This window comes from Erythrolamprus reginae, chromosome 4, assembly GCF_031021105.1.
Source record: "Erythrolamprus reginae isolate rEryReg1 chromosome 4, rEryReg1.hap1, whole genome shotgun sequence".
Classification (NCBI taxonomy): Eukaryota; Metazoa; Chordata; class Lepidosauria; order Squamata; family Dipsadidae; genus Erythrolamprus; species Erythrolamprus reginae.
In genome coordinates, this window is record NC_091953.1 from 95,895,379 (window position 1) to 95,916,223 (window position 20,845).

The 20,845-nt window shown below is 45.3% G+C and overlaps 1 protein-coding gene across 1 annotated transcript in view; it reads left to right on the forward strand.

The window, feature by feature from the left end:
• ATP10A (ATPase phospholipid transporting 10A (putative)) overlaps positions 1 to 20,845 on the forward strand; it is a 208,385-nt gene that overhangs the window by 158,507 nt on the left and 29,033 nt on the right. Inside the window, exons 11-14 of the mRNA XM_070750946.1 lie at positions 12,876 to 12,979; positions 13,286 to 13,412; positions 14,699 to 14,883; positions 17,703 to 18,024. Of these exons, the coding sequence (XP_070607047.1) occupies positions 12,876 to 12,979; positions 13,286 to 13,412; positions 14,699 to 14,883; positions 17,703 to 18,024 (738 nt within the window). The remainder of the gene's footprint in view (positions 1 to 12,875; positions 12,980 to 13,285; positions 13,413 to 14,698; positions 14,884 to 17,702; positions 18,025 to 20,845) is intronic.

Below are 20,845 nucleotides of genomic sequence, written 5' to 3' on the forward strand. Positions count from 1 at the left end.
GCAATGCATGTTTTCCCCTACATACTTGCACAACATATCATAGTTTTCAGAATATAAGAAGCACCGGAGTATAAGACGCACCCTAGTTTTGGGGGAGGAAAATAGAGGGAAAAAATCTGCAAAATTCATCTGGCTAGCGTCCTTAGTCTGGTCAGCTTCAGCACATTATCCTCTGGTTAGGGCTTTTAAAAAACCTTATTTGGAGAAAGTAACAATGAAAGAGCTTGCAAGCCAGTAAGAGCTGGGAACATCATTAGCACCTGATTAGGACTGGAAAAAATCATTTAGAGTAAGTAGAGCAATGAAAACCCCCCTGCAAAGACAAGGTTTGGAAAACATTATTTGCAGAAAGTAACAATGAAAGAGCTTGAAAGTGGGTAAGAGCAGGGAACATTGTTAGCACCTGGTTAGGGCTGGAAAGAAACTTATTGGGAGCAAGTTAGACCAATGAAAAGAATCAGCAAAAACTTAGGGCTTGGAAAACATTCTTAGCAGAGAGTAACAATGAAAGAGCCTGCAAGGTGAGAGCTGGAAAGACTGTTAGCACTTAGTAGGGGCTGGGGGGGAAGCTTAAAAAAAAACTACATTCAGAGTATAAGACACACCCAAATTTTCAGCTTCTTTTAGGGAGGAAAAAGGTGTGTCTTATACTCCAGAAAATATGGTACATATCACAAAACGGTGACATTTGCATCAAAATACATGTTTCAGCCAACCCCTACAGTCATCCACCTCTCCATGCACTCAATATGTTTTATTAGTATATTTTAATTCTGGGGGCGCTATACATTTTTCATTGTAGCTCCTGAGTCTTCTTTCATTTTGTGGCTATATATTTTACACTAGTTAATTCAGACAACATCTTCCATACAAAGATTACCATGCTTTTAATGTTGATCATGACTCTTAAATCTGTTGGACATTCACCTGAAAGCGTGGAAAGTTTAAACCTGATATAAAAAGGAAGCCATGCCAACTGCCCTGCTTCTCATAAATGGGAAGCCTAATAAAGTTAGCACACAGATTGCATTTGGCAGTCGTATTTCTGTTCCAGGGGGTTGGAGAGAAACAGCGGAAATCTTGATGTGTGGTATTGTTCTTTGTACATGTTGAGTTCTTGAAATGGATACTATAACAAGGCTACTGATAGAAATAACTTAATTATTTCTAACATTCAAAGCCAGCTTTAACTGAACTTAAACAAGTAGATTTTTGCTATTTACTTATGATAAACCCTCCTTGGAACTAGTTTGTTCATGTGATACAGTAAGGCATAATAGACTTCTCCTTTCTTGTTAGTATTAGGAAGAATTATTAGAATCTTCAAATATGTCATTGTGTTAAGAATCTCCTAATTGCATGTTGAGAACTCTTGAGAAAGGTTTTGAAAATTGAATTTTGGATCATATCCAGGATTCATTTTTCATTTGGTTTAAACGCTACTCTTAGATGTACTGTACACAGACATCTAAAGAATGTGTGTGGGCATATATTTTTACTGGCCTACTGAAGCTAGCATAACGTCTTCCAGTATTTTAGCTTGCCCTTACTCTGACCTTCCTAAACTGATAAGGCAGGGCTCTTAATTACAAGGAAAATGTACCTAAATGCATGCTTTATTCTTTCAGTACAATATGGAAAAGTTAATGGTGGAATCCACTTGTGTGGTAATATAAGGAGATAGTCCTTACTTCTCTTCCAGATATTAGGAAGCTCCTTTTAATTTTCATTTTTGAATGCCTGCACAAGATTATTCTAGAGATAAACAGAGATTCTGGGGTAAAGAGATGTTTGAATGTCACAAAATGCCAACTGATATGGCATAGCCAATCACAAAGTACTATTTACCTGAAATCATGCTAATGAGATTTTCGGCTGGACTGTTTCTATACCCACCATGTTAATTTTCTTTATTGTTATTTATTTATATTTATTAATAATTTACATACAATAAAAGTAAAATCCAAAGAAAAATAGAGAAAAGAGAAAGATGAAAGAAGGATGGGATGGGAGGGAGGGAGGGAGGAAAAAAGGAAGGAAAAAAGGAAGGAAGGAAGGAAGGAAGGAAGGAAGGAAGGATTATGACATATAATAATTTTCTATTTCCTTCCTCTTAATTACTCCAGAAATTCCTTTAACCCATTATTTAATTCTCTTCTTTTCAATCATTAAATTCATAAATCATCATTTCTCTTTTTTTAAAACAAAATATCCATAAAGTTTTGCAGCCTTTTAATAATGCTGTTTTTATTCTGGTCAGTTGTGTCATTTTTTTCAGTTTCAATGTTTTTACAATCAAATTTTCCATTGTTGGATAACATATTTATTTTCTACAAAATTGGGGCAGTGAGGCATTATTTCATACAAAATTTGCACTTGTTTTGTAGCACGTCCACTTCACATTAATTTTATTCAAATTGATTTTTTTTTAAAAAAAACAATCACCTGGCAAATATCAAGATTAGTATCTATAGCCTTGTAATGTGTTAAATATAGAATAAAAGTGATCTGACTTCAACAACCACAAATAGGCAAATTAGGTAATTAAAATAAAGGAATCAGTTTATTATCAGCATATAGTTACCTAATTGAACCAACACTGAATTTTTTCTCTGAAAAGTATGTCGAAGACATACGAACATACTGTGAGACAGAATACATATATACTCTGCAGTGGTGGGTGTTACATTTTTTACTGCTGGTTCTGTGGGCGTAGTTTGCTTGGTGGGAATGATGTGACTGAGTGGGCATGACCAACTCAATATCGCGGCAAGATGGGGCAGCGCCTTGCTATAAGTGACATCGAGTTGGCCACAGCCACTCAGTCACATGACTGATGCTCCAGAGATGGTGATTTCCTATGTACCTCTGCCCCCTTGGGCTAACAAAATAAAAGCCTGCCTGCTGAGCCTGCCCGCCTGCTGAGCAACACAGACTGGAAAAGGCATGGCTCCAAACTGTAGCTACAAGCCTGGCTTTTGTTTTGGGATAGGTGTTTTGGGGTTTTTTTGCCAAATCCTCCTCAGTTTTTTGATTCTGTGGTCATCGGGGCTGCCCAAGTAAAGAAATGCACCAGCTCAGATCAGGACAACCGGTCACAATTCAAAGTGTTGGTTATGACCTTTAAAGCCCTTCATGGCATTGGACCAGAATATCTCCGAGACCGCCTCCTGCCGCACGAATCCCAGCGACCGATTAGGTCCCACAGAGTGGGCCTTCTCCGGGTCCCGTCAACTAAACAATGTCGGTTGGCGGGCCCCAGGGGAAGAGCCTTCTCTGTGGCGGCCCCGGCCCTCTGGAACCAACTCCCCCCGGAGATTAGAACTGCCCCTACTCTTCCTGCCTTCCGTAAACTCCTTAAAACCCACCTTTGCCGTCAGGCATGGGGGAACTGAAACATCTCCCCCTGGGCACGTTTAATTTATGCATGGTATGTCTGTGTGTATGACTGTTAGTATATGGGTTTTTTAAATATTTAAATATTTTAAATTTGTCTGATTGCTTATGATTTGTTTTTACATGTTGTGAGCCGCCCCGAGTCTTCGGAGAGGGGCGGCATACAAATCTAAGTAATAAAATAAAATAAATAAAGAGGGGAAGCCAAGGCGCTTGCCCCCCAGCGGCCAACTTCACATCCTCTCGCTCCCGTGCATGCTTTCCCGCTCTGGTTCGGGACTCCAAAAGCAAAACTAGCAGCAGTGAGGGTGACAGGGTCATGTGACGTGTCCCTCCGTGTTCCCCTCCCGGATGTTAGCCAGGACTTTACCACCTCCCCTTTTTCTCAGAGATGCGGTGTCTACTTCCAAGTCCTTGCAGAAGGGGACACACATACACCCTCTATCATCCCCACTTCCACTACTTTTGCTCTCAGCTTCTTCTCGGCGCTCTTAATGTAAATTGCCAGTACTTCCTCTTTTCCTCAGAGGTGCAGTGTGTGCCTCCTTTCACATTCCTTGAGGAGGGAGACACACACACAAGTGCGCCCGTGTCACCCCCGCTGCTGCTACTTTTGCTGTCAGCTTCTTCTCGGCATCTTCATTTAATTATGGACAGTTCTATGGACTAGCTCTCTTCACGTATTCCAGTCTTGTATGGTTTCTTTTTTATTATTGCCATTCCAAGTATAAGAGAATTTGATTGCATGACATGGCTAAAATAGGTATGGCAGAATTTTGTGGGTTTTGCCTTCCAGTGATATATCTGGTTTTATATGCTGCAGTATTTGCATGTTTGTCATTTTTGCTGCTGTGGAATGCGCAGGAGCCTTCTCCAACACAACAGTTTGAATCGGTCAGTTTTCCTCCTGTCTAGCTTTTACAGCTTTCACTGTTGTAGGCAGCTATGGGAAACATGATAGCCTCTTTTGCGATTTTACAATTAATAGTATTTGCAAATAGTATTAATGAATAAAATATATTCTATGGGCGTTTGTGCTGCTAATGAAACAAGACACTGAAATAAAAACAAACTTTTTAGATTTGGTAGTCAGGTTGGATTGTTTCCTATCACACATTTGCGTGGTATGTGTAAAAATTTTCATATTTTTGTCAGATGTTTGTTTCACTGCAAATATCTTGCCATAATTATTTTAATATTTCTGGAAAAGCTGGAGAAAATTACTTCAAAAATTTTCTGTAACGAAATGCCAAAGGAAGAAGCATGAAGCTTTTTTGCCTTTTAGAAACCAAACTAGAAGAAAGTTACAGGATTAAGAAATGTAGTTAAAGTAAACTTTTCTGATGAAGATATTTGTATTCTGTGTAAAAACATCTGCCTAGATGCTTGTTTTTGTGACCATGAGAGTTTTGCTAGTGCAAAACAGCTCAATAATTAAAGCTTATCATGAAGGAATTTTGGAAAGATTTATTAGGCACCCCCTGTGCATTCATCATATCAACACTTAATATTTTAGCTGTCATAGAACTTAAAACTATTCAGTGTTATACTAGATGGTGTTTTTAAAAGTTTACTAAATGGCTTTTACTTTTGTTGTTTGATAGAAAGAATCCATTTTTTAAAGAAAAACATAATTAAGGGGGGGGGGGTTCTGTACTGTCAAGTCAGGGCTGATTTCTAGCAATTACCTGTATAGGTTCTTTCTATATTCTTGGCAAGATTTTAAAAGTGATTTTCCACTTCCTTTTTCGTGGAGCTTAGAAAGAGTGACAGTCCCAAAATTATTCACCTAGCTTTCTTCTCAAGGTAGGTCTACAACTCACAGTCTCTAAGCTTCCCACCTGGAGTTTTTAAACTGGTTTTCAATGTAAGTACAGTGGTACCTCTACTTAAGAACTTAATTCATTCCATGACCAGGTTCTTAAGTAGAAAAGTTAATAAGTAGAAGCATTGCTGGAGAGACGGAGTAACGACACGGACACAAGAGCTGGATTTAAATTGGGTCATTTTTATTAACATAAATTTGCATAATTTATTCAATACTTTGCATAAATTAGCATAATCAACTATGACCCGGAAATGGACCTGCAGGGTCAAACAAATACTTCCGGGGCGGAAATGACGTTATGCCAAAAAACATTCCTGGGCAACTCATGGGCGTATCTCGATGCAAGTCCAGGTGAGGGCCAGGCCGTCACCTGCGACCCTGCCATGCTGTGCATGAGGGGGGTCCCACCGGCTAACCCGAATCCGGGAATTAAAGGTGCAGGACCCAAAGACAGGTTCCCCCCAGCTGCTCAGGCAGAAACTCCCTCCATGAGCTTGCGGAGAACCTGTCAATCATCCCCAAAGATGCCCAAGGGAGAACGCGCGGTTGCTAAACCACCCCAGTTTTCCGCCCCTAACCTGCCTACCCAAATGACCAAAGGTAAGCCAATTAACCTAATAAATGCAAGCACCCCCTAACCGCACATCCATCACCTCAGTGTGGAATGGGCGAAAAAACAGCTCGGCTAAGAGGCAGAACTGCAAAAAATTCCCATTCGGCCCCCTAAGGGCGACCCCTAAGCACACTGCAAAATAGTGGAGGGCGGGCGGGTGTCTGCTCGAGGCTCTGCAGTCCGGGCGAAAAGGGAGAGCCCCGGGCCTGCTCACCCTTATATAGGGCAAGCAGGCCCCGCCCGGACCAATCAGGAGCCTGGCCAATCAGGCCTGATCTCCCGAGCGAAGTCTCGCATCGCGAGACTTCGCCCGGGATCCAAAATGGCGGCCGCCATGAGGGACCGTGTCTCCCGGTCCCTCCAGCAAAGCCTGCCGCCGGGTAAGTCCGGCGCTGTCATTGCTGGAGAGACGGAGTAACGACACGGACACAAGAGCTGGATTTAAATTGGGTCATTTTTATTAACATAAATTTGCATAATTTATTCAATACTTTGCATAAATTAGCGTAATCAACTATGACCCGGAAATGGACCTGCAGGGTCAAACAACTACTTCCGGGGCGGAAATGACGTTATGCCAAAAAACATTCCTGGGCAACTCATGGGCGTATCTCGATGCAAGTCCAGGTGAGGGCCAGGCCGTCACCTGCGACCCTGCCATGCTGTGCATGAGGGGGGTCCCACCGGCTAACCCGAATCCGGGAATTAAAGGTGCAGGACCCAAAGACAGGTTCCCCCCAGCTGCTCAGGCAGAAACTCCCTCCATGAGCTTGCGGAGAACCTGTCAATCATCCCCAAAGATGCCCAAGGGAGAACGCGCGGTTGCTAAACCACCCCAGTTTTCCGCCCCTAACCTGCCACAGGAGTGGGGGTCAGATCTCTATCTTGGCCCCCCGACTCCCCCCTCTAGCTGCGCCAGCTCACGCAGAGACCGCTGCAGGTCCTGTAAGAAAATGGCGTTCCCCCGCTCAGACAGGTGAACGCCATCGGCCCGGTAAAGCAATGGCCGGTCTATTGTGATAAGGGGATGGGGCACTACCACCCCACCTAGTTCCCTAACTGTTTTACCCATAGCCCTATTCACCCGTCGCCTAGCCCGGTGAATGGCCCTAAGGGAAGAGGCGTCCCTCCACACAAGCCTAGGTAATATTTCTGACCACACCACTTGCGTGGTGGGCCATACCTCGCGAAGCCTTTGCAGGTCTTCGCGTGCCTGAATGATCAGCGCCAGGCCTCCCAGTATGCACAGGTCATTGCCGCCTAAGTGCAATACCAGCCACCTGGGTGCGGCCACAGGACGCTGCCCACCCAAACCCACTTGGGCACGACTCCAGGAGCCGCCCCCCATACTGCCGGGCGCAGCCACAGAATGCTGACCACCCAGCAACGCCAGCAGGAGACCCTCCCACCGCATACCTCTCCGGCCCATCCAGGCAACCCTGACCCACTGCCCCAGGGACAGCTGGGTCCCGATGGCGCTCCTGGCTGCCGAGCGGCCCGCCCAAAAAATCATGCTGTGGCCACACAGCAGCGCCGTCGGTTTCATGTTAGCCTGGGGACCTGCAAGAGGACACACACACACAGAGAGGTTACCTAGCCTAAGCCCTGCCTAGGATCCTCAGCGGGCCTAACATAACCCAAATATGCCGCTGACCGCCAGCGGCCGATCTCCCAAATCCGATGGGCCGGGAAACCAGAAAGTGCCGCACTAGTGGCGGCGCCGATACGGAACGAATGCGTTCCGTAACCGGAGGGATCCATGCCCACCTGGGCCATTGCCCTGGATACTAGCGCCCAAAATTGGAAACGGGTCAGAGGGGTCCCGTCCCCATGTCTAAACAGGTACCCCGGACCTGACCCCCGCATACCACAATAAAGCTGTAGGGCGGCCACTGGACACACCGACTGGTCGGTGGCCGCACTAAGTTGGATAGTAACCCCTCTGTGCAGCTGATCTGTCTTAGACCGCCTTACTACAAGGGACACCCCCCCCTTGTCTAAAGGCCAGATCAGCATACTGGAAGGCTCGGAGCGAAGTGTCAGCCTGAGAGGAAGCCATGGCCTCGCTGACCCTAAGGGCCCCAAAAAACATGACACAAGTCGCTGCCCTAAAAAGACGGGCCTCGTACAATGAGGAACACAGACTGCCCAAAACCACGTTGATTAAAGACAGCTGCTCCACCGTCAGAGCCTGACGAGTGTCACCAGGGGCCCCCGCTTGCTCCCTAAGCCAGCCTTCCAGCATCTTCCGGATGCGAAAGTCACCCGAAAGATCTGCAAACCCCCCCACCTTGGACAGAAAGGCGAGGCCGGCTAACCGGGACCGGATCGTCCTGACTGACAGGCCACGCTGCCTAAGCTGGACGCAAAACTCGGCCAAGTGCTCTACAGGGACAGGCCAACTAAGCTGGTAACCCCTGCCCTGCCTGAACTCCCCAAACTCCTTACCTGCACGCTGGTATGCCCTGAGGGTGCCGGGCGCTACAGACAAGGAGATTGCCCGGGATGCCTCGTCTCTCCACCACTCTGGATCCCCCCCAGACTCCAGAGGTGGCTGGGGAACGCTTCTGGCAACTCTCGGGCCCACGGGGCCAGGGTCCGAAACCTGGACAACTGACCACGGGACAAGGCATCAGCGACCCCGTTATCCAACCCGGGGACATGCGTAGCCAAAAACAATGCGTTTAGAGACAAGGACCTGTGCACAAAATGGCGGACAAGCCGCATGACCCTGTCGCTGTTTGAGGACAGGGCATTTACCACATGGACAACCGCTAGGTTGTCACACCAAAAGTGCACGGTCTTGTCCCTAAACTGCTCCCCCCAAAGCTCTAAGGCCACTATTAAGGGGAAGAGCTCCAAGAACGTCAGGTCCTTGACCAACGAAGAGGCACTCCATTCCGGAGGCCATGCCGACCAGCACCACTGGTCACCTAACACCACCCCGAAACCACAAGTCCCCGCGGCATCAGAGCAGAGCTGCAACTCAGCTTCCAAAAGAAGCTCGTGCCTCCAGAAAGACAAACCATTAAACCTGACCAAAAATTCCCGCCACACGCCAAGGTCAGCCCTGACCCCAGCGCAGAGGCGGGTACGATGATGGGGCAAACGGAGCCCCTTCATCGCGTCGTATAACCTCCTGGAAAAAGCCCTACCAGGAACAACTACCCGACAGGCAAAATTAAGAATGCCTGCCAATTCCTGAAGCTGCCGTAGGGTCACCTTCCGGCAGCCCAGCACCTCATCAAGCTTCCTTTTAATCTTGACCAACTTCTCTAGGGGCAACCTAGAAGATTGCTCCTCTGAGTCCAATTCAATACCCAGAAAGGTAATCCTGGTGGCGGGGCCTTCGGTCTTCTCAGAGGCTAAAGGCACCCCTAATTGAGCACAAAGGGCTTCGAAGTCCCGCATCAGAGCAAAACATTGCTCCGAATGCGCAGGCCCCGCCAACAGGAAATCATCAAGGTAGTGAACGACCGTACCCAGACCACTTTGCCTCCTGAGCGCCCACTCCAAAAAGGTGCTAAAACTCTCAAAAAGAGAGCACGAGACAGAGCAACCCATGGGCAAGGCTCTGTCCACGTAATAACCCCCCTCGAAATGGAAGCCCAACAGCTCAAAGTCGTCTGGGTGTATGGGGAGGAGCCGGAATGCCGACTTAATGTCGCATTTACCCATAAGGGCTCCCACCCCACACTTCCTAACCATAGTCACGGCTGCATCAAAGGATGCATACCGGACTGAACACAGCTCGTCAGGAATGTAATCATTCACTGACTCCCCTTTTGGAAAAGACAAATGGTGAATCAACCTAAATTCACCACTCGCCTTTTTGGGGACCACACCTAAAGGAGACACACGAAGATTCGGGAAGGGCGGTTCCGGGAAGGGCCCGAGGACCCTGCCCTCGGCCACCTCCTTCCGAATCTTCTCCCTAACAATGTCTTCATGACCAACAACCGACCTAAGGTTGTCAGACATGAAGGCCTTCCTAACACCCATGTAAGGGATCCGAAACCCCTCTGAGAAGCCTAGCCAGAGAGCGTCCGCTCTCTGGCGAGGGTGGTAGTCACCCAACCAACCCTCAAGCACTCGCAAATCAATTGGGCTGGGCCCCTTTTCCCCCAACAGGTGGGGGAGGCTTTGGGGGACCCCCGCCCTTCTTTTCAGCCCCCTTCTTGGGGCGGGGGCACACGGCTGTGGAATGGTTCCCCCCACAACTCCCGCAGGCGTGACGAAACCTGCAAATGGGACAAAAACACGCCCCCTTTGCAGCGAACTCGTGGCACACCAAAGAGGCCCCTTTCCCGACGACGCCCGCCACGGCCTTGGCCGGCGCGGGCGTCACGGGCTCCTCTTCCATAAAGTGACCGCTGTCGGTCCTATCGCAGCCCTCCTTCCCCGACATATGCGTGGCCTGGAACCAAAGGTCCGGAACCACCATATCCCAGGGCAAGTAGGGGTCATGGGCAATACGCATCCTGAACCCCTTATCGTAATGCCTCCATATTGTTCCCCCATATTCAAAGTGGGCCCTCGCAATGAGGTCGATATATTTCAGCAAGGCAGCGGCCCTTCCCGGCTGCCTCTGAATTACAACCGACGCAAAGGTCAGAAAAGCGTACAGCCAAGAGCTGAAACACTTTGTGACCTTTGTTTTCTTAACCTTCTCCCCAGGTACCACCTCTTTGTCCTGTTTAGGGACCTCCCTGTTTAAAATGGAGAAAAGGTCGACATACTCCCCCCGCCATATTGCCTCCTTCACCGACGGGTGAAGATGGTAACCTAAAGGCGTCGTGGGCAACCCACAAGGGATGGCCCCAGGCTTGATGCTGGCGAACGGGTCCCACACCGTGGTGGCCCCCGATCCCAGCACACCAAGCCCCGATGGATACACAAAAGGGGGCGGTGGCATAATGGCCGACTGAGGAGGGATCCAACCCCCCACCCCCGCCCCAGGTGGGAAAGATACCCCCGGGGCCCCTACTGGCGGGGCCGGCGGGGACCAGACCTGTCCACAGGTGCCCGCAGCAGCCCCCATGAAGCTGGTGCCACTCCCCAATGCAGGCGGGATGAACCCGGGACCCTGCACGGGAAGGAGCGGTGAAGTGCCTACGTGTGGTGCGACCTCACCTGCCCCGTAAGGGGTAGAAGCCATCCACGGGGGACCCATCCTTGTTGGTCCCTGCAACGATGACCATTGCCCCGACTGGGCCATCTGCCCCGCCGGGGCCATCTGCACGGTGTGTGCCAGCTGCGTGGTGTGGGCAACTTGCCCTTCCTGGGCCGGCTCCTCTTCGGGGTCGGCACCCCAGGCTGCGGCAGCAGTCATGGGAAGCCCCTCCGGGCCAGCACTCGACCGCCACCGCTCCAGTTCATCGAGCCGCTCCAGGACCCTGGCCCAAGAAAGAGAAGGGGAAACCTCTGGTTGAGGGACCGTGGGCATAAAAACCACCACCACCACCACCGCGACCACCCCCGGGGGCCCATCTGCCGCAGCCCGAGCCCGGGCAGACGGCCTGGCAGCCCTCCTAGGCCGCACCACTGGTTGGGCCGGGAGGGCCTGAGCTGGCCGCTTTTTAGGGGCCATTAACCCTAACTTACAACTTGTTGCTCAAATAAAGGAAGAGGGCGTGAAACCCCCCCCAAAGGACCTTGCACTCACAAGGCAAGGCCTGCCCTAAGAAGGAGGCCTTCGAAGTGCAACCCCCCCAGGAGGCCAAACCACAACCCCTCTCTACGGTGGCAGCAAGGCCCACCACCAGGCCTTTTATGAATAAGGCCGACAAGCCCCCCAAGGAACCCCTGCGGGCCCGCGAGGCCACCAGCAGGCAGCACCCCACACCACCTCCCCCAGGAGTACAATGGGGCTCCAAACCGGAGCGGAGCCCAGCCGATGCTGGCTCCGCTGTGAAATAAGGCTTTTCGCTGCTCCACAGGCCACAAAATGGCGCCTCGCACGAGGCTGCTCACAAAATGGCTGCCGCGAGCAGACTACCAAGTGTCTGCTCGAGGCTCTGCAGTCCGGGCGAAAAGGGAGAGCCCCGGGCCTGCTCGCCCTTATGTAGGGCAAGCAGGCCCCGCCCAGACCAATCAGGAGCCTGGCCAATCAGGCCTGATCTCCCGAGCGAAGTCTCGCATCGCGAGACTTCGCCCGGGATCCAAAATGGCGGCCGCCATGAGGGACCATGTCTCCCGGTCCCTCCAGCAAAGCCTGCCGCCGGGTAAGTCCGGCGCTGTCAATTTTTCCCATAGGAATCAATGTAAAAGCAAATAATGCATGCAAACCCATTAGGAAAGAAATAAAAGCTCAGAATTTGGGCGGGAGGAGGAGGAGGACAGTCGCTGCCAAAGGAAGAAGGTGAGGTGAGGGGAATCAAAAAAATCCAAAACTTTAAGGCTTAAAAAAAAAAGAGGGACTTTGAGGTGGCAAGGAGGAGCACACACCTCTCATACACCGGCACTAGGCTGCCTCCCATACACTGCACCAAAGAGAGAAACCCAGGGGGAATGTCAGGAAACTGGCCAGGCCTTCGTGCCACTCTCAAATTTCCTAGGAAATTTTTCCGGGCTCGGGTTCATAAGTAGAAAATGGTTCTTAAGAAGAGCCAAAAAAATATTGAACGCCCGGTTCTATCTAGAAAAGTTCTTAAGTAGAGGAGTTCTTAGGTAGAGGTACCACTGTATTCCATTTCCAAAAAGGCAGCTATTGCAATTAATCACAACTAGTGAGGCCTTCACTGTCTATGCTTTGGCAGTATATATAAGCCACTGTCTGTCTATCTACCTGGCTGGCTGACTGGCAAATATATTGCCCTCCTAATTCTACATTAATCTGAGCAGCTCAATGGTAAATAATAAAAATGTCATAGAAAATCTCAGAGAAAAGCTATGCCATCTATTTAAAACAATTCTTTTGAATAACACAAACCTGAAGCTTCATGGGAGTTAGCAATTCTGAAAACCAAAGGGAAGAGAATAGTCATGTTAAAACTACTGGATTAGTACTAATTTTAACTGTTCTTTTGTTATTTCCAGATGACGCCCGAAATAGGCATCAAAATAAAATCCGAAGCAAAACTCAAAGGTTTCTTAACTTGTATGCTGCTGATGGTCTAAGGACATTGTGCATTGCAAAGAAAGTAAGCCTCCCTCCTCTCCCGCTTCCTAATATAAACTGTTGCCCTGCATCCCAGATAGCTTGGCTAATGCTTAAGGATGTTTGGAGATCAAGCCCAAGACATCTGGAAAGCATTTGATTCAGAAAAAAAAAATCCTGAAGTGTATATTTCAGGGTACTTTTATTTTTAACTGCTGCAGGAGGTTAGGGGATTTAAGGTTACAATTCAAAAGTACGCTAGGAGATGGGTGATAGTGTTTGCATTAGATTGGATTAAGATCTATACGTTCTGTAAATGTTTGCATTTTTCTTTTACTTTTTCCCAAAGGTGCTGAGCAATGAGGACTATTCTTGCTGGTTAAAAAGTCATATTGAAGCAGAAGCATCAATTGAAAACCGTGAGGAGCTGCTGTTCCAGTCTGCCAGCCGTATAGAGACGAATCTTCACCTGCTAGGTATCTTGGTATCTAAGCCATATATTAATATTTGCCTATATACCCTCTCCTGTATCACTAAAGTCAATAATATCATTTCTCATTGAGGACCAAACAATTAGAACCTTCTAACGCCGTGGCACACATTCCACAAGTGGCACTCGAAGGCATATAAGTGGGCACATAAGCTCAGGTCCCAACTTGAAATGGGCCATTTCTGGCCTCCAAAGGGCCTCCGGGGAAGTGGGGAAGGCCGTTTTCTCCCTCCCCAGGCTCCTACAAGACTCTGCAGCATGGAGAGAGCAAAAAAACAGGCCTTCTGGTTCAGCCAGAAGTTGGCAAGTAGGCCATCTCCCTTAGAGGGCCTACGGGGAGAAATAAGGAAGGCTGGTTTCACCTTCTCCAGACTGCTAGAAAGGCTCTGAAAACCTAGGGAGAATGAAAAACGGCTGTGCCATCGCATGCCGAGATCAGGGGGTGTTTCACACATGCAAGCACAGGGGGGCTCATGGAATTATGGGTGTGGGTAAACCCCTATGCCCCCCTTTTGGCACATGAACCAAAAAAGATTTGCCATCACTATTCTAATATTCAAGAAAAAATGAAGAAGAAAATGACATTTGAAATAACTTTGTACTACGAACTTCGATCAATGAAGGTGTAGCTGCACTCAGCTGAATTAATGAAGCCAGGCTGATGCTTAAATTAAGCCATCTTAATTTAACTAGGTCTAGAGCAGCCTTTAAAAAAGTAAGAAACTTATTAGAAGCTGGGCTGTGTAAGTGTTGCAACGAGGCAGGTTGATCAACTGTTCTGTCCCACACAGCTGGAGGATATGTGTCTAGTACCACTCATGTCTCATATGTTACACGTCTTACGGTATCACCATGCCAATTCCCCAATATATAATGCATATGATTCATAACATCCCAGGACACATGAGTTTAAAACACTTTAAAATTCATCAATAGAGTTTCCACATCCTCTGAGAAGATTGATTCCACTGTAAACCATTTGTGTTGCCAGACAAATTTCCAAAATTTTCATCTAATGTCTTTTGCTTTATATGTCTTATAAAGCACTTTTTCTGCGAGATTGTGATTACTAGCATGACATGTTTCTGATTTCATTATGCCCATTAACCCTAGAATTGCAGCAAAATCATCTCCTTTGTCTATAGTAAGTAACAATGACAATTACATTATATTTTAAATGATTGGTTTCCTTTTGTGCAACTGGCATTTTATATTTCTTTTTAAACCATCTGCTTGAAGCATGCTTTCTATTTTCTTTTGCTTATGTCCCAGGTGCAACTGGCATTGAAGACCGTTTGCAGGACGGGGTTCCAGAAACCATCACTAATCTGCGCAAGGCTGGCCTTCAGATATGGGTCCTAACAGGAGATAAGCAAGAAACTGCCATAAATATTGCTTATGCCTGCAAGTTATTGGATCATGATGAAGAGATCATCACTTTGAATGCCGATTCACTGGTAGGATGACATTTTATTTATTTATTTATTTATTTATTTATTTATTTATTTATTTATTTTGTACAATACACAATACATATGGAAGAGGATAGACATGAAGTATTATATATAAAGAAAAAATATAAAAGTAGAAGAGAAGATATATGAAAGGAAGAAAAGATATATGATATATGAGATAAGGAGAGACAATTGGACAGGGGACGAAAGGCAGGCTAGTGCACTTATGTACGCCCTTTAGTGACCTCTAAGGAACCTGGAGAGGTCAATCGTGGAGAGTCTAAGGGAGAAATGTTGGGGGTTAGGGGTTGACACTATTGAGTCTGGTAATGAGTTCCACGCTTTGACAACTCGATTGCTAAAGTCATATTTTTTACAGTCAAGCTTGGAGCGATTAATATTAAGTTTGAATTTGTTGCGTGCTCTTGTGTTGTTGCGGTTGAAGCTGAAGTAGTCATGGACAGGCAGGACATTGCAGCATATGATTTTGTGAGCAATACTTAGATAGTGTTTTAGGCGTCGTAGTTCTAAGCTTCTAAATATCTAGTACATTATCATCCAATTCCAATCTGGGGAACCATAAGCAATATACAGTATGTTATGGCTAGCTCTTTGAAATAGATCAGGTGAAGAAATCAACTCAACAGCAAGGCCACATAATTTATTGAGATTTTTTTAAAAACTAACAATACAGGTTACAACCATAATTTGGTGAAAGTGCACAGTTACAATAGCATCGAAAAAGTGACTTTTTTTACATTGATGATCCTTGCAGCATCTCCGTGGTCACATGATCCAAATCAAATGCTTGGCAACTGGCATGTCTTTAGGGCAGTTGCGCTGTACCAGGGTCATGTGATTCCCTTTTGCAACTTTCTGACAAGTAAAGTCAATAGGGGAGCCAGATCCATTTAACAACCATGTTACTAAATTAACAGCTGCAGTGATTCACTTAATAACTGTGGCAATAAAGTTGTAATATGAGGCAAAAATCATTGAACAATTGTCTTGCTGGGCAAAACTCAGCTGTGGTCATAAATCAACATCTACCTGTAGTGCAACTCTGCTTGAGGAAGGAGCCAGCTTGAACCTCCCCCTGATAATATCTCTTTTCTCAGGGATGCTTCTGCCTTTGTGGGTTCCGTAATGGCTTCTGAATATTCCTTCAAGGCAGTGGTGAAATCCAAAAAATTTTTACTACCAGTTCTGTGGGCATGGCTTGGTACGCATGACGTTGCTTGGTAGCCATAGCAGGGAAAAGATACTGCAAAATCACCATTCCATCTCCACTCCTGGGGGAAAGATATTGCAAAATCTCCATTCCCACCACACTCTGGGACCAGCGAGGGGTGGTATTTGCCAGTTCTCCAAACTATTCAAAATTTCCACTACCGGTTCTCTGAACTATTCAAAATTTCCACTACCGCTTTTATAGAAAATGCTATAACATACTGGATTTCAACCCTGCTTCAAGGCTATCTCCATGGCTCTCTACAGTTATCCATCTAGCCGAACCAGGCTGTTATCCTGGCACTCACCAAATCAGCTGCAGCTGTATACTCATCAAGTATATACTGTATGACATCAGAGAGAGAATTGATATCATTCTTTTTTCTTCCTAACCTGCTTTAGACAAATGAGAAGAGAGAAAAGCAGCCCAATATTCATTAGGCTGCAAAATGTGTCTGGTTGGGTAGGTTTAATTAGTATAGTTAGTTTGATAGGATAGGCAGATATAGTTCAGATATAGTCAATATATTTGGTATTATACAACTGTGAACTGGGTGACCAGTGTCTATTAGTGTGCTGAGTTTTTATTAAAACTCCTAGAATGGCCATCATATCTGTATCATCTAAGTATCATCTAAGTATATGAAGAGCCGTGGTGGTACAGTAGTTAGAATGTAGGCTACTTTTGCTGATTGCCGACTGGCAGCAGTTTGGCAGGTTGATTCTCAGCAGTGCAAGGTTGACTCAGTCTTCCATCCTTCCAAAGTCAGTAAAATCCAGATTATTGAGGGCAATATGCTAGCTCTGTAAACCACTTAGAAAGGGCTATAAAGCACTGTGAAGCTGTATATAAGTCTAAGTGCTATTGCTATTCCTATATCAAATTTTGTCATGATTTTCACTTTGCACATCTAACATGGCCATGCTATCCAACATGTTTGGCATGCCTAGGACTGGGAAAAGCAGTCCTAAAATACTTTGTGTACCTAAGCACAAAGCCAGCTGGGTGATCTCAGGCCAGTCAGTTTCTCCCGGATCTAAGACAAACCCACATTTGAAAAACCCAACATCCATCTATCTAGCCATCTATCAATCTGTCACACACAGACACACACTGTACATATCACTTGTGAAACAATTTAAGAATTTCCACTAAATGGAAAAAAGAGCAGTTCTGCTTTTCTTTGTGCCAGAAATTGTATTAGTTACTTCTAATTTATAAATTGCTTTAATGCAGGGGTGAAATTCAATTTCCCCCCCTACCAGTTCTGTGGGCGTGGCTTGGTGGGCATGGCAGGGGAAGGATACTGCAAAATCCCCATCCACTCCCAACTCCTGGGGGTAGGATATTGCAAAATCTTCATTCCCACCCTACTCTGGGGCAAGCCGGAGTTGGTATTTGCCTGTCCTCCGAACTACTCAAAATTTCTGCTACTAGTTCTCCAGTACCTGTCAGAACCTGCTGAATTTCACTCCTGCATTAATGTCATCAACAAAATAAAATCATAATTTTAAAAGAGTGCCGCAGCCATCCTGTCATTGCCATCGGTATACTTTCCTTTCCTAATTGTTTTTGTTGTTTTTCTCACTAGGAAATGTGTACTACGATGCTGGAACAACACTTGAATCGTGTAGAGTCCAAATTTTACAATGAAACAACAGAGAACTTTCTTCGGAAAACAAAAGGAGAGTTTACCCCCTTCTCTGTGTCATCATCGCTGAGCCAGCCCAACCTGGGCTTGGTCATTGATGGGAAGACTCTAGCTTATGCTCTGGACAAAGGCCTGGAAGACAAATTTCTTTCATTAGCCAGAAGGTGCCGCTCTGTGCTATGCTGCCGTTCTACTCCCATTCAAAAAGGGATGGTTGTGAAAATGATCAGAGAAAAACTCAAGACAATGACTTTGGCCATAGGCAAGTATCCCAACTTAATGAATATTGGTTTGCATAAGCATCAGTGCAAACATTCCCTTTTATTCGGATATGAGCCCTGATTTTTTATTCAAGGCAATATTTTCCTAAGTTCTTATGCTTACATTGCTTGAATTTTGTTCTTTAGGTCATGTAAATGTCTGCCCTGCATGATTAGCTTTTTAAATGTATTTGTAAAAAAATTATTAACATCTAATATAAGTTTCTGCACTGATGTAGGCCTGAGGTTTTTTTTAATGTGATTTCTGAAGTTTGAACCTAATTATATTTCAAAGCCATTTGAAATGTGCAAAACATGGAAAAAATGTTTACTGTGGTCAAGGGGATAGGGAGAAATGATACAGAGACATATAAGTCGGAATTGAGAGGGGTAATGACCTTTATCAAATAATAACAGATGTGTGAAACTAAACAGAGGAAATTAAATTGCATAGGACTGTCTTATTTGAATCCTCCATAGCTATTGACTGATTTGTTCTGAGGATACCATAATTTAATGGCTAGAAGTATGAACATTCTCATTTCTCTTCGTAGAAATTAAATTTTGGTATTACACTTCTGTGGCAGATGTCATAGTGTCATGGAAGGTATGGGTTTGCTAATTTGCTAACTACTCAGGGACTGTACTAGCAGTAGAGAGCAATTACAAAAGGAAGAAACCGGATACTTATGAGAGAAAGAGGTGTTGAAGAAGCCTCAAGCCAGGGGCAGTTTATTTGTCTGCTGCTTTATGCTTTTTATAATCATAAAGCTTTTTTATAACAAAAGGCTGGTGCTCTATTTCTCTTTCAATGGACGATGCCATGTACAAATGAAAGGTGAAATCTTTTATCATGGCTAATAAGGTCTATGCTGTATTTCCCAGCATAGGCTATTTGTTCTTGGAAATGGCTGTCAAGAGAGAGAAAAAATTATATAACTTAAATGGCTCTTAAAGGACTATGTGATTTGTGCAAAGATAACAGTTACATAAGCTTCATTCCCAGGGAGAGTCTAACCGTTCACCCTTAGCTAAGGAAATCAGTGCTCAGGCTAAATCCAGACATTGTCAGTTATCAGACTATTCCTGCAATGCAGCTGGTTGTGATGAAGAGGAACTGGAGTAAAATAGGAGCTGGTTTGCTGTTCTCTTTGCTTTCTTCTCCTCCCCCTCCCTCCCCCTTCTTATTTATGTATAGCAAAGAAAGGGATGGATGTTTAACTTCAATAGACAGTCAACGTCTTGCTCCTTTAACTCAGTTTTTAAGTATTTGCATTCAAACCTTGAATTCTTTGTAGATTTCTAATTGTAGCATTTCATGTCAAGCAGGTTACTGCTTGCATGCCTTTGTAACTAATCAAGTAGAGGAAAAATCCAAAACATTGCATTTCCTTGAGTGCATCTGCTATTTTATCACTCCAGCTCTGTGTTCAAAACACACAATCTTCTGCTTTTTGAATTGGAGAAAATAAGTTTATATTTGCATGATATAAACTTATGATTGGCATACTCAGTACCTAATTTGTTCTAAGAAGGCAGTCTTTCGTTGTTAAATTTCAAGGGAATGTAATGGATTATATTTGGATTTATTTGGATTTAGAGGGAAATAGACATTGTCTAGACAGCATACTAAAAAGCAGAGACATTACCCTACCAACAAAAGTATGTACACTCAAGGCTATGGTTTTCCCAGTTGTAATGTATGGTTGTGAAAGTTGGACCATAAGGAAGGCTGAGCACCAAAGAATTGAGGCCTTTGAACTATGGTGTTGGAGAAGACTCCTGTGAGTTCCTTGGACTGCAAGGCGATCAAACCGGTCACTCCTAGAGGAGATCAACCCTGAATGCTCTTTAGAAGACCAGATCCTGAAGATGCATAGACAATAGAGAATGAGAGGGCTGGATGGAGTCACTGAAGCAGTCAGCATGAACTTAAATGGACTCCAGGGGACTGTAGAGGACAGGAAGAGCTGGAGGAGTGTTGTCCATGGCATTGCGATGGGTCGGACATGACTTCACCACTAACAACAACACACATTGTCAATTCTGACTATATTGTTTCATAAATTTCAATGGGACCATTCTAAGTGTGAATAATCATGTTTGGTTTGGCATTTTTTTTCATGGCAAAAATGGAAAATTGTTCTTCGGTACATATGGACTGTTATCCGAACAGGAAGCATGAATCTCAGTGAACAGCATAGCACTGAACAGTTTTAAATGATTTCGCTTTCCCTATATGTAATTGTCATCTAATTTCTCCTTCTCGACCCGATACCTGCAAAATCCCCATAAAATTGTTGTTCAAAACTAATGTTGCCATAATTGGAAGAGAATTCTGGAATAGGTAGGAAAATACATTTGGAGAGGTTCTGATTTTGGGACAACTAGTTTAAAGTATACCAGGATTGCTAAAGTGGAATATACCATATCCTGGATATTTTTTCTGTAATATTTGTAGCAAATACAAGAACAGTCATTAGCAACAGCCATTAACAAAAGCAGCAGTTTCACTTTCTAAGCAGGGAACTGAAAATAATGGAAATGGATTTCTAAATGACAATAACCTTCCCTTTCAAATCTGACCTTTGCAGAGAAGAAAAAAGAAGGGAAATTTGTTTTTCTGTTTTTTGGGGGTTTTTTCCCCATGGAAAAATTATTTGGGGGGTGGGGTATAAAGTTTATTGCTCTGCAAAGCTCTGGGTTCAGAAAGCAAGAGTATGTGCATTGTATCTATCTGGAACACCTTAAATCAAATGCATCTTTTTCCATAATGATAAACAAAGAAAACTAAGATGTTTAGCAAATATGCATTGTTTTATA